This window comes from Monodelphis domestica, chromosome 4, assembly GCF_027887165.1.
Source record: "Monodelphis domestica isolate mMonDom1 chromosome 4, mMonDom1.pri, whole genome shotgun sequence".
In the NCBI taxonomy this organism is placed as follows: domain Eukaryota; kingdom Metazoa; phylum Chordata; class Mammalia; order Didelphimorphia; family Didelphidae; genus Monodelphis; species Monodelphis domestica.
The window spans coordinates 188010800-188022807 of NC_077230.1; the positions used below are offsets into that span (position 1 = coordinate 188010800).

The window sequence follows — 12008 nt, forward strand, 5'->3', positions numbered from 1 at the left end:
CGTGTCTTCTATAAACATGAGTAATGCATTCGCCGTAAAAATAATGATTATAATGAATTAATCCATCTGATATGTGTATTATAAAGATTTGAATGTTTCTTTAAGAGATTTTCATAACCCTGTATGCCAGTTAAAAACAAACATCAGCACGCAACGTTTTGCAGTCTGTTAAACAAATGAAGTCCTTTGATTTAAATAACATTTATTTTACATGACCAAACACAATAAATAACGTAATATACAAAGCTTTATAATTATTGCACATTTGTAAAATATTTTACAGTGAGTTCATACAGCCAGCAATATTTAAAGCACGAAGACTTTATTTACAGTTTTTAATATAATAACCAGATCCAACGGACCCAACATAAAATGAATTTCTGTTAATTTTTACCAACCAGCGTTCTCATTGATCATTCCATTATATATATTTTGGGAAAATGTAAACATTATTGCCAAAATTATCTTATATACATCCAATAAGTGATCTTAACAAATGATTTTAACAATCTAAAAAGGTAAAGCTGGTAAGAGTGCCATATTTTGGTTTATTTTCTTTAGCCTTAAATTATATATTAATAAAAATTTTAAATGTAAACTCAGTGATTAAGAGCTGGTATAATCAATATTTTTACATAAGTAGTCTTGTCTTGCTATTTTTTTTTTTTACAGAATGAAAATTATGCGCATTAGGTAATTGCTGTTTAAATCGAAAAGTTCTTTAAACATTTTATGAACATATTTCCCAAGAATACATCCCAGGAGTTTTGACGTATCTTTTTTTCTTTTCAGAAATCTTTTCCATCTGACAAAAAAAAATACAATTTGTTTTTTTACTGAAAAAGTAAATCGTTTCGAAACAGTTTGCCCGAAAGTCCATTATTAGCATATGAAAGGAAAAAATCCAGTGTCTTCAAAATAGGTCTTTCAGGACACTCGTTTTAAATAAATTATGAAAAAATTGTGCCAATGTGTGTGTATATCGATATGTGTGTGTAGCTCTCTCTCTCTTATATATGTATATATTTAAGGGAAAGATCATATATATAAATGTATGTATGTATATATATATATTTCTGCCTACATATCGATATACACACACATAACCCACTCTCTGGGCCTAAACATGCAATAGCAAGTTATTTGAGGGCTTCAACTCTTCAGAAAATCTCATTATGTGAAGAGTGAAGTGGCTCTGTAGGGAGCATTATGGAAATATCTGGGTTTGATTTAATGAGGCTGTTCACATTGGTGGAATATCAACTTAACAGAGAAAAGTCTACCCAGGGCGTCCAAGTTACCAAAATGAAAATTGGCAATTGAGATGATAAGAACGTGGCTTTCTTCTGCAAAATCACTTCAGGTAACAGAGATAACATTAAATAACATACATTCTATGCACCAAGAACAATGTTTTATGTACCGAGTCTCTTATCTGTCTCTTCTAATGACTTCCCTTAGCGGGTTGTTAGTACTTGACAGCAGGTCTCTGTGCGGGGAACTTTTTTTCCAATTCCACATTCAAAGGAGGTCCATCAGAGAACATGATTGGCAATTTTCGTCATAATCTGCACATTATTAGCATCAAAATTGACATGGCAGTAACACTGGTGGTTTTTGATGTGCCTTTCTTCAAGTTCAAGGAAGTCCCTCCAGTAGCAGTAGGTTTGGTATAGCAGGTCTCAGTTACCCAGTGGTGGCTTTTCAGAGGCAAAGGCTCAATAGACATGCGTAAGAAATAATGCTAAGAGCCAAGGGGGAGGGGAAAGGGAGAAAAGGAAAAAAGGGGGTGGGGGTTAGGGGCAAAAATTCAAACTTCAAAAAGTGTCTATAACGTAAATGCTTCAGGATAATATATACCCAGAGATTCAAGTATTTCCCAGATAGATAGAATATGGTGTTAGAAAGCTGGGCTTTAATATGCCTCTTAAGATCCTATAGTAACCTGTCAATCTCTCACTTTCCCACATTTTACTGGCCCATCCGCAGCTACCTCATTAGATACCACTCTTTTGCATAAAATATGCAAGACATTTTCAATTCATTGGGACTGAAACTAAAGATTGGAAAGAAAGAGAATTAGGGGGAGAGGGGAAGAGGTCCGCTGGTACCAATCTTCTCCATTTTCGTCTTGCTTTGCCAAGGCGGTAGAAATGCACCCATATCTTCTACATCCCTCTTTCTCTGTCCTCTCTACGGACCCCATAAACAGGTAAACACATTCACAAACACTGGCGCTAGTGCAGCCTCCACTTCCACTTTCGCAATCTTTTTCCAAGCCTCCTCTCCTTTGCCTCTCTTTCTCTTCCTGGACTTAAGACGAAGGGCTGACCCTCCCCCAAGAAGCCCAAATTAAAAGAAAAATCGTAACCGTTGCCCCAACCCGAAACAAACTACAACAACCGAAAACAAGACCACGAGCTGAATCTCTGTCTCTGTCTCTCTGTCTCTCTCTGTCTCTCTCTGTCTCTGTCTCTCTCTCTCTCTCTCTCTCTCTCTCTCTCTCTCTCTCTCTCTCTCTCTCTCTCTCTCTCTCTCCTTCCCTCCTCCCATCCCAATAACCCAGTAAGATAAAGAATACCCTAATTCCCTTTTCTTTGTTATTCCTCTTTGCTTCTGGGCCACCTATGCTCATCATTATATGCTCAAGATCAACACAAGCATGGGCTACAAGTCACTAATAACTCAGTTTAGGTCGCATTTCTGCCGTCGAGCCTACAGTTCATTACATGTGTGTGGAGGAGGGCATGGGGGAAGGGAAGAAAAAAGGGAGAGGGCGAGCTGAGAATAAAAAAATAGAAAGAATTTTTTTGAAACCGAGTCGCGGCTCTTGCCCCACCCCACCTCTTTTCTACTTTTCCTTTCCCCCGCCTCCCCTCGACCTCCCCCTAGCGGCGGCCTCAAGCATGGGGTAGGAAGAGGTGTGGGCATCTGGGAGTTCGGAGTCCCTCCCCAGGCTACGCAGCCAGCTAGTTTAGTTATCTAGTGAGCGGGGCCTCCTCCCTCTGGTCCGGGGGGCTGACCGCGGTCTTGCTGAGCACTGCGGCCGAATAGGGCAGAAAGCTACTCTCGGACCTCTGCGAGGCGGCGCTGCAAGCGAAGTCCGAGCCGCTCCCGCCGCCCCCTCCACCGCCTCCCCGGGAGCCCAGGGCCGCGGCCGCCGCCGCAGCAGCTGCGGCCGCCGATTGGCTGCTGTGGCAGCTCAGGCAAGAACAGGGCGCGGAACCGCCGCTGGGGGGCGCCCCGGCGGCCGCCGCGGAAGAGGCCGCAGCAGCCGCCGCGGCCGCTGCCGCTGCAGCCGAGGCCGCGCTGTTGAGCCCGGCGGCAGCAGCCGGAGACTGGTAAAGGCCTGGATGGCGGAAGCTGCAGAGCAGCTCGGGCCGTGAATAAGGGTGCGAGAGAGCACGGAAGGTGTCCAGGGGGCGGATGGAGGTGGCGAAAGGTGAGGAGGCCGCTGCCGCGGCTCCGGAGGCCGCGGCCGCCGCGGCTGCGGCTGTGACACCCACGTGAGGGTAGTAGTGGAGTGGCACGTGCGAATGGAAGGGATAGGGCAGGCTTCCGGTGGCAGCCGCGTGCGTCATCATATAAGTGTAGAAGCTGGGGTCGGCCGGGTGGGGCCACGACATGGCCAGGCGCTGTCTCTTGTCCTTCATCCTTCGGTTCTGGAACCACACCTTGGGAGGGAGGGGCAGAGGGGAAAGGAGGTATAGATGGAGGGAAAGACGAGAAGTACACCCACGTTAGAGACCTAGGCCACTATTGACATCTGGGGACCCTCGCTCCCCCCCCCCCCACTTCACCTCATACACACATGCATAGTTTCACACAATTCTCATTCGGGTCTCACCGTATACACCCCCTTGCTGCGTGTACCATTGGCATCATTCTTAAGCATGCCGACATCAGGAAGTCGATCTCCATCCTCCTTTTGCTTTCCATAAACACACCTGTCCGCCTGTCCTCATATCGCCCCTGTCCCTATCCTAGCCTTTCGTCCTAGTCCTAGTCACAGCTGGAGGCAGTTCAACCAGCTGCCGGCAGATGTACACAGCTCCCTCCTCTTCTCTCTCTTTCACACACACACACATAGACACACACTACACACTTCCATCCCCACCCCCACGTTTGCACTGACGCACCCTTACCCACCCAGGTGCCGGGTCTCAGGTTGTACTGGCCAATTGCTTGTTTATTTGTATATGCTTTTCTGACCTGCATCCTTAAGTGTACTCTACCGAGTTTCTTTCCCACCCCCACAACTCTCCATTACCCAAATGCATAACCTGAAGGTACCTCCTCACAATTGAAGAATTTACGAATAAATTCTGGGCTGACTAGGATTCTCTAGAAGTAGACATAGCAGCTTTTCCTTGAAGGGCACAGGCACAACATTTAAAATTTAATACAGAAAAAAAAGCAGTTTTGTTGATATTTGTTCAATTTTCATTGAATTGTCTAATTACTGCCCCTTACAGACAAACATCTTTCCTTTGCCTGCCGATATACTACTTACTGTTCACAATAACCCTACATAATTCGCCGTCGCCTCCATTAAAGAATAATCCAGGTCAAATTAGAGGGAGAAACTCTTCCCCTCTCAAGACAATACTTCCTGTCAGTGTGCTTACGGGGTTTCTCCTTTTTTCTGGTTTGTCTCAGATACCTAAAATCACCCAGTGACCTAAACGTTTCACCTAGTACGTAAACAAACAAACCATCTATCCCCTCTAAGGTAGACACACCTCACTAAAGAAATTTAAATAGCGAAAAGAATTGTTCCTCTCAAAGGTTTTATGTAGCCGGTACCAGGCAAAAAAGAAAGTGACACAGAAAAGAACAACATCGGAATCGACTTTGTCTTAGCAATACATTTTTAAACGGAATTAATTTTCTTTTTAGCACTTTAAGGAGTGCTACGGAAAATAAGCCTTCCACATCGAGGACAAATGAAAAGTTTCAGTTTAGAGCGATCATTAACGAAACAAAGAACACTATTTTCACTGGACAAAGGTAGGAAGGTTGAGGGAAGACAATGCCTAATTTGTTGATACAGTTCAATAAATCTGTGGCTGTTCTTTTTTCCTATTATTGCCCCATCCATAATCAGTGCTCGTTGAGGGTGGGAGGTGGGGAGGGAAATACCCCATCAGGCTTACCTTTTAGATTATACAAATAGTGCAGGAATAAGGAAGGATCAAGAATAGTTCTCAGCATTTTCTGGCTTCCACCCCAAACTGCCACCCAGAGCCCGAAAGAAAAGGCAAGTGATACCCAGCCATGTTTTTCTAGTAGTTGAGAGATAGCAATACCTTGATGGTGGTTTCCGGCAGGTTGAGCGCAGCGGCCAATTCGCACCTTCTGGGCCGAGAGACATAGTTCTCGCGGTAAAACTCCTTCTCCAACCGGGCAATCTGCTCCCTGGTGAAGGCGGTGCGGTAGCGTCTCACCTGATCGGCCCCGGAGCCCGAACTACCAAGGGCATTACTGCTGTGCAGGTTGGTTAAGCCAGGACCTGAGGAAGAAGGGGTGGTAGTAGCAGCTGAGCTGCTCTCCGAATATCCTAGGAAACAAACAAACAAATACGTATGAAATATAGATTTGGAACATCTACCTAAGGTAAGTAGGTTGTGAGTGGATTAAATAAAGAAGCCTAAGAAGGGGGGACCACTAAGTCTCTGAACTGCCGTAATTGATAGTAGCTGTCATTGTTACAAATTGCTACTGTTAATAGAATCAATAAAGTTTTGGGATCCCTTCATAAGCAAATAATTCTAAGTAAATTAGGTAGTTTTTAATAATTATAGAATTGTTACGCCGGGACAAATTAAACCAAAGAAGAGCAGACACCTCAAAGCACAGTTTGAGATGCTGGAGAACTCAACTGGAACCATCTCTCTAACTTGAATCAGCTTCTCGAGTTCATCTTTGTTGTTTCCTAATTGTTTTTAAGACTAACAAAGTAACAGTCACTAGAGCCAAACAAATTATAGGACAAAAATCCACCTCGCCTTTCATTCCTGTTTCAGATACATCCAACATTGCCAGTACTATCTTAAGAACCCACATAATTTTCTTACCTGTCTCTCGCCGCATAACCAAAAAGGAACGAATCTACATAAGCATGTTATCATACATACATACATACACTCCTATAAAATGGGACATGCTAGGATGGAGGCCAGGATGGAGGCCAGTTTAATGGCCAGTGTGTTAAAAATGAAGCTGAATAATGTCCATTTTTCAGGAGTGAGAATTTAGCAATAACAGTTTTGAGGTGAATTCTGTAAGTTTTTTAAATCCCCTCCCCATATTTATTGCGAGTCTGACTCAGTTGTTCTGTCTAAGCTTATCGCAGAGTAAGACATACACTTTGATCTAGGTAGCCACGGACTCTCTACTCCTTTGATGGGTTTGGGTGTGCGTTTGTTTTTGTTGTGATTCTGTATTGTACATACTCATACAATAAGTATATTTACGTGTATACATACATATATCACATAGATGCACACACAAATATACAGAGACGTATATTAATGTCTCCGGTCCCTCATACATGCATGTACTTTAGTAGATAAACACACCCAAGAGTGTATTATTCCTGGACTCACAAGCCAAGGATAACAGCTTTCTTACAGCTCGGCAGTGTTGATAACTGAGCAGGTAAAAGTACCTCTATTGGCTAGCTGGTTAATCTCCGGGATAACCCGTAAGATCGGAGAGAAGGAAAAAGAAAGAAACACTAAGCCAAGGAGAGGGTGGAGGAAAGGCAGACAGAAGTCCGAGTTACCTTTGTTATTGTTTTCCTTCAACTGAGAGGCACTGAGGCTGGCTGGAGAGCGGAGAGCGGAGCAGCCCACCTCCACATCACTGTTCATATCTGCCTCTGGAGCAACTTCGGAATAATGTCCCGTTTTCTTCCTACTCTCTGCCGGAGGGATTTCCGAGGAGACCGTGCTTTCGCTGGTCTGGTGTTGCAGGTTGAATAAAGTGTCTATTTCGAATTTCCCTTTGGCAGGGATGTCCCCTATAGCGCTATGCAGGGAGGCGGAAGTCAGTCTCGGGCTGAGGCGACCACCGTGCTGCGAATTTTCGAGGGCCTCCAGCACCGCATTTCCAGCTGAGTCGGACAAATTCGAAAACCTTTTGCCAGCTGTAGGGCTGTGCAACCCTCTTTCCATCAGAATCATCTCTTTTCTTATTCTTTCCATCATCTCAGCTTTATAAAAAATGTCAAAGTTGCAAGGCTGGTCCTTTCCTAATGATGAGCTGCTGCAGGGGCTAATTCACATTCAGCCCCAGCGAGCGGCTCTAAATATTATTATCTCTTTTTGAGGGAGGCGTAAAAATTGTGGGATGCCAAAGCGAGGGAATGACTGGTCAAAATGACCCATACATCCCTTCTAGTCCGAAATGTCATTCATCAAAAAGTAGCGCTCGTCATTAAGGTAGGAATGACGCTGTTCGAATAATCATTTATTGTAACAGGTTTATAAGCAAATAAATACGAGCTCTTGTCAGTGGGTAATGAAGGCGGCTTCGGAGCAGACAAATATATCCAGGTGGAAAGAAAGGAAAGAGGAGAAGTGAAGAGTACAGCTCTTGTCCTTTGCCTGATCAGATCTTGCTTCAATTGCTCTGGGGTTTGGCCTCTGGGGGTAAAATTGACAGTCTGATTAATAAAATGAGCAGCGCCACATTTCCCCCTTCATTTAGGGACATCATTATGCTCTGATTTTTGTTTTGTTGCCTTTTAGGTCCTAATGATGCAGCTTCTTCCTCATTTTTTCTAGGACAGAGCCACATGTTAAATAATAGATAATGCTTTTATTTTTGCAGGGCAGATTGTCTGTCTGGGATTAAAAAAAAAAAGAACATTTACAAGCAGAAGTGGGGGTGGGGTGGAGGGAAGGTTGCAAGAAGGGTTGCATAAGGAGAGGATAATTTTCTTTAGATCTGGCTCTCTGATTGTAAGAGCCAAATAGGTTGCTGTTATTTTTTCTTTAGCAGAGAGGACTCTTTGCTCTTTCATGCTCATCCCCTTCCCCACCTCATTCAGGCCACCCTCCCCAGGAAAATCTTCCTCGGTCGAGAGTTTTCAGAAAACTCTCCCAATGCACTAACATAATGTATCAGCGCTTATATCCAAATGGAAATAATTACGAAGATCCTTACTTTCTAATACATTTTGGTTATTGAATTCTGAACTCTGGGTCTAGGGTTTTTACTTTTATAATCCTGCTGATTGATGGTCCTCTCGCCTACGATTTGTCCTCTGGGGAAAATATACTCTGCTATATGATTTGATAGCAAGACTCGACAAATAACTTTAAACACATTTGTGATTTAAGGTACCCTATGAGCCAACCCTTTGCATTTCCACTTTCTTCACTTTTTTTTTTCAAATCGAATAATTTTAGGAACAATAGTCGACTTTTTGGTTCGAAAGCAGAGTAACCAGAAAATATTTCCTCTCTTTACCATCCTCCTCCTCTATTCCCTTCCCCGTCCCTTCCCCCTCCCTCTTACTACCTTCCTCCTCCTTTATCTACTCCTCCTACCTCCTCACCCTCCTCCTCCTCACCTTCCTCTTCCTCTTTTCCCTCTTATTCCGTTCCCGCCACGTTACCTGTAGCTATTGGGTCTTCTCGATGGTCGTCCCAGGCCGAGGGAATTAAAGAAATGCCTCTCGGTTACTCTAAGGTACCGGGGTTTCCAAGCTGAGCCTCTCTCTGTGATAACTTTGATAGTCATAATGACGCCGATGGCAACCATCTTAGGGAAGATAAATCCTCGCACTTGAACATCTCTGGAGTCGCCTTCAAGCCCACCACACAAACCACTCTCCACCCCCAACCCCTAACCCACAAACATACTAGCTCCACCGCAGAATCAACTAAAACTAAGTTTCCGGTGCTCCCTCGTGTGCTGGCTCAAGGAGAAAATAATGGCAACATTCCACCACCTTCTCTGGGATGAAAGATGCTCAGGCTGGCGACTAGTCAAGTGAAAACTAATCTCTTGATACTCAGACGTCCCATGTCCTACCTCCCCCCCCCCCACATACAACCATAAATAATCTAGAATCTTTCTCCAGAACGTTCAAATCGGTGAGCCAAATAAAATGGTGGTTTATCTTAGTAACATCCTTCTTTTAGCTTGGTCAAGTTAGGGATATTTGGGAAATTGAGGAGACCATGTGTACACGTGAACTTTTCAATAATAGACAATAATACCAAAGTGTCCATACCAAAGTGAACTTTTCCCGTTAGGACTTACTAAAAATTAACAGGCCTTATTTAGAAAATCCAGTTATTTATAAAAGAAATAGCCTGAATTTTGTCAAGGGTGGGGAATTTAAGGACGTGGGAGAGAACGTATAAAATAGGAACCACAGAAATATAAGTGGAATAGAGAGAAGAAATCTCTCTCTCTCTCTCTCTCTCTCTCTCTCTCTCTCTCTCTCTCTCTCTCTCTCTCTCTCTCTCTCTCTCTCTCTCTCTCTCTCTCTCATACACACACAAACACACACCCTTCTGTTATCTTACACTTCCACCATACACACTCCTTTTCCATCCATAAGTTACCCCACCACCCACCAATGGCAGCCGACTTTCCTTTCTTCCCTCCCACCCCCACCCCCTATTCAGGCCTGGACCACTGTTATGGTTTTGCTTGCTGAAAACCCAGGCTCCTCTTTGCAAATTAATACCGAAGCTCAAAGATTCTTCCTGCTTTCCCCAGTTGCTCCCATGCTCGCGATCCCCCTTCCTCCCACGTACGTAGATATCCCCACTCTTTCCTGAAGTCTTCAAGGTCTTCGCCAGAGCTAAGACCTTGAATCTGTTGAAATCTCTAAGCTGAAATGGACACCTCAAACAAATGCCTGCTTCATCAAAGCTTAGGTTCCGTCTTATATAGACCCTGAGAAAGGTCTCTGCTACTGAGGAAAACTTTCTCCGTTTTTGCTAAGGGCGGAAGCTGAAAATAAGGACCGGTTATATGGTGCCCCAAATCCTTGAACCAAACATGCAGTCCAAAGGCCATTTGGTCCAGGCTGTGAAGTGAACAACCAATTATGGTAAGAGAAGCGGAAGTCTGCGGGCAGCTTTATTGCTGTCGTTTGGCGCCCCCATCTGTTTTCCTAAATGCTTTGACTGCTCTGAGGAGCTTTTCATTTTTCAAACCACAGCCAGAGAACCAGTCTCCGCTAAAGCCCCTGGTATGGTGCGGCATCTAAGGCCTCGGAGCCTCGGAGCCCTGGAATATAAGGAGTCAGTCACTGTGCAAGAAGAGATTACCTTTTCCTGAGGAACTGCAGGAAAACTGTGGCCAAGCCCAATGTCTTGTAGAAAGGAAAAACAAAACTCCTTTCGTGAGGGCCGCCAAAGCGAGATCTTTATTGGTGGTTTAAGAACTATTTTGCACCTTTTAAAGAATGCTAATATTTAGTTCTATGGGGGCATTTATTGAGAGAAATACGTTCAAGCTCATGTTAGGGAAATTACTCACCATAAAATACATCAATCATCTTGCACTAAACCGTGTTTTGGAACTCCAAATGGTACACAGAATGTGCCTAATAATCCGCCCTCACATTTAATGTCAGTTGGAATTTTAAGAAATTATATGTTTCTATTCTGTCTCTTTACCATGATGGTTTTGTTGTTTTGAATGCATTTTTGTTCCATGTACTCCCGTGGGGGAGGGAGAAATACCATTTGTGTTTAAAGAATTATAAATAGTCCATTTGAAAGGCATTAGGTTGGTTAGTTATACTCAAAACTCTCCATCTTAACTCTTTACAATTTTAGAGTCAACATGATTGTTCTTTAAATCAATACATTTCAATCAACCATTCAGAATGCATATTTTTCCACTCAGGCCTTTTTTCCTTGGAATTTATAGGGGGATAAAAATCTCTAAAGAAATGTTTCAATAACATTTTTTAACGTATCTGAAAAACTTCATCCAATATATTGAAAGACACTTTACCTAAGATGCAAGACTTTAAAGAAACAGCTTTTAACTCAGTCGAAGTTTGTGAGGAATCCAGACTAAATATTTGTTTCTTAGTCAGCTCCGAATCCTCCAAGGTGAAGTGGCAAGTCATTACTGTGATTGCAGGTAATAAAACGCCCAACTAGAAGATGCACTGAAAAAGAGAGGGCTTCCATAAACGTGGGGGGCTTCTTTAAAGGTACTAAAGGATCTTAGGTTGGACTTGACTGCTTCATTGTTTCCCCAAGGGCATTAGGGAACTGTCGGTGTACAATCCATTAACTTTAATTATTCTTTACAAAGCCGAAGGGGGAAGAAGCACTCACCAGGCTGAGGGCGTAGACTAATGCATTATAGCCTTCCTTACTTTACCCTGTTGCATTTTATTTACTTAATCTGCTCAAGGAATCGTCACCGGTCTTGAAAGAAAGAAAGAAAGAAAGAAAGGAATTCGACAACAATAACTTACAATAATAGGTAGTTTTTATGTGGCGCTTTGAGGTTTGCAAAGCACTTTAGAAACATTAACTAGTTGGAGAGATGGAAGTTTGTAACTTTGCTTTTTAAAAGCATAGTTCGATATGGTTTCTATCTAAGCTCTCTCCACTCTCTCCCTCTCTTTAGCATAAAGAAGATGACTGTGGTCTGAGAAGTGGTAGGAGTCTAGGAAGGATTTTCTTCTCAGATACTGGAATCTAGAGAGTCAATTTCGCCTATAGGCAGCACATTGATTCAAAAGCCAGGCATTTGCTTTCCTAGGCACAAGAGGAAAACTTGTAGAGCCATCTAGTGACGGAACCTAAGTACTGCATCAAGAACTATAATCTCATGAAATACTACTGAATGAAGCCATTTAAGAACCAGTCTCCCCTCTGTCCGCTTATTGTTCTGCTCTTACAGAACTTTGCTATTAAATATTTCTGAAGTCTCAATTCTGTACACCACACTAACATTAAATTTTCACCACAAACAACTCATGTCTGTGAGAACCAACGTTATAATCTTTCGCT

The 12008-nt window shown here is 43.2% G+C and overlaps 1 protein-coding gene across 1 annotated transcript; it reads right to left on the minus strand.

Moving 5' to 3' along the window:
- Nucleotides 1–176: 176 nt before the first annotated feature.
- Nucleotides 177–9046, minus strand: EVX2 (even-skipped homeobox 2). The gene is made up of 4 exons (XM_001368351.4): nt 8627–9046; nt 6788–7649; nt 5310–5560; nt 177–3674 (listed from the first exon to the last, which is right to left on the minus strand). Exons 2-4 carry the CDS (start codon nt 7209–7211, stop codon nt 2979–2981), a joined length of 1371 nt encoding a protein of 456 aa, XP_001368388.1. The 5' UTR covers nt 7212–7649; nt 8627–9046; the 3' UTR covers nt 177–2978.
- Nucleotides 9047–12008: the final 2962 nt, after the last annotated feature.

Coding starts and splice junctions, on each gene's coding strand:
- EVX2 (XM_001368351.4), bottom strand. CDS start 7,211: ATGATGGAAAGAATAAGAAAAGAGATGATTCTGATGGAAAGAGGGTTG. Junction 5,561..6,787: donor GAAGGAAAACAATAACAAAG/GTAACTCGGACT, acceptor TTTGTTTCCTAG/GATATTCGGAGAGCAGCTCA. Junction 3,675..5,309: donor TGCCGGAAACCACCATCAAG/GTATTGCTATCT, acceptor CTCCCTCCCAAG/GTGTGGTTCCAGAACCGAAG.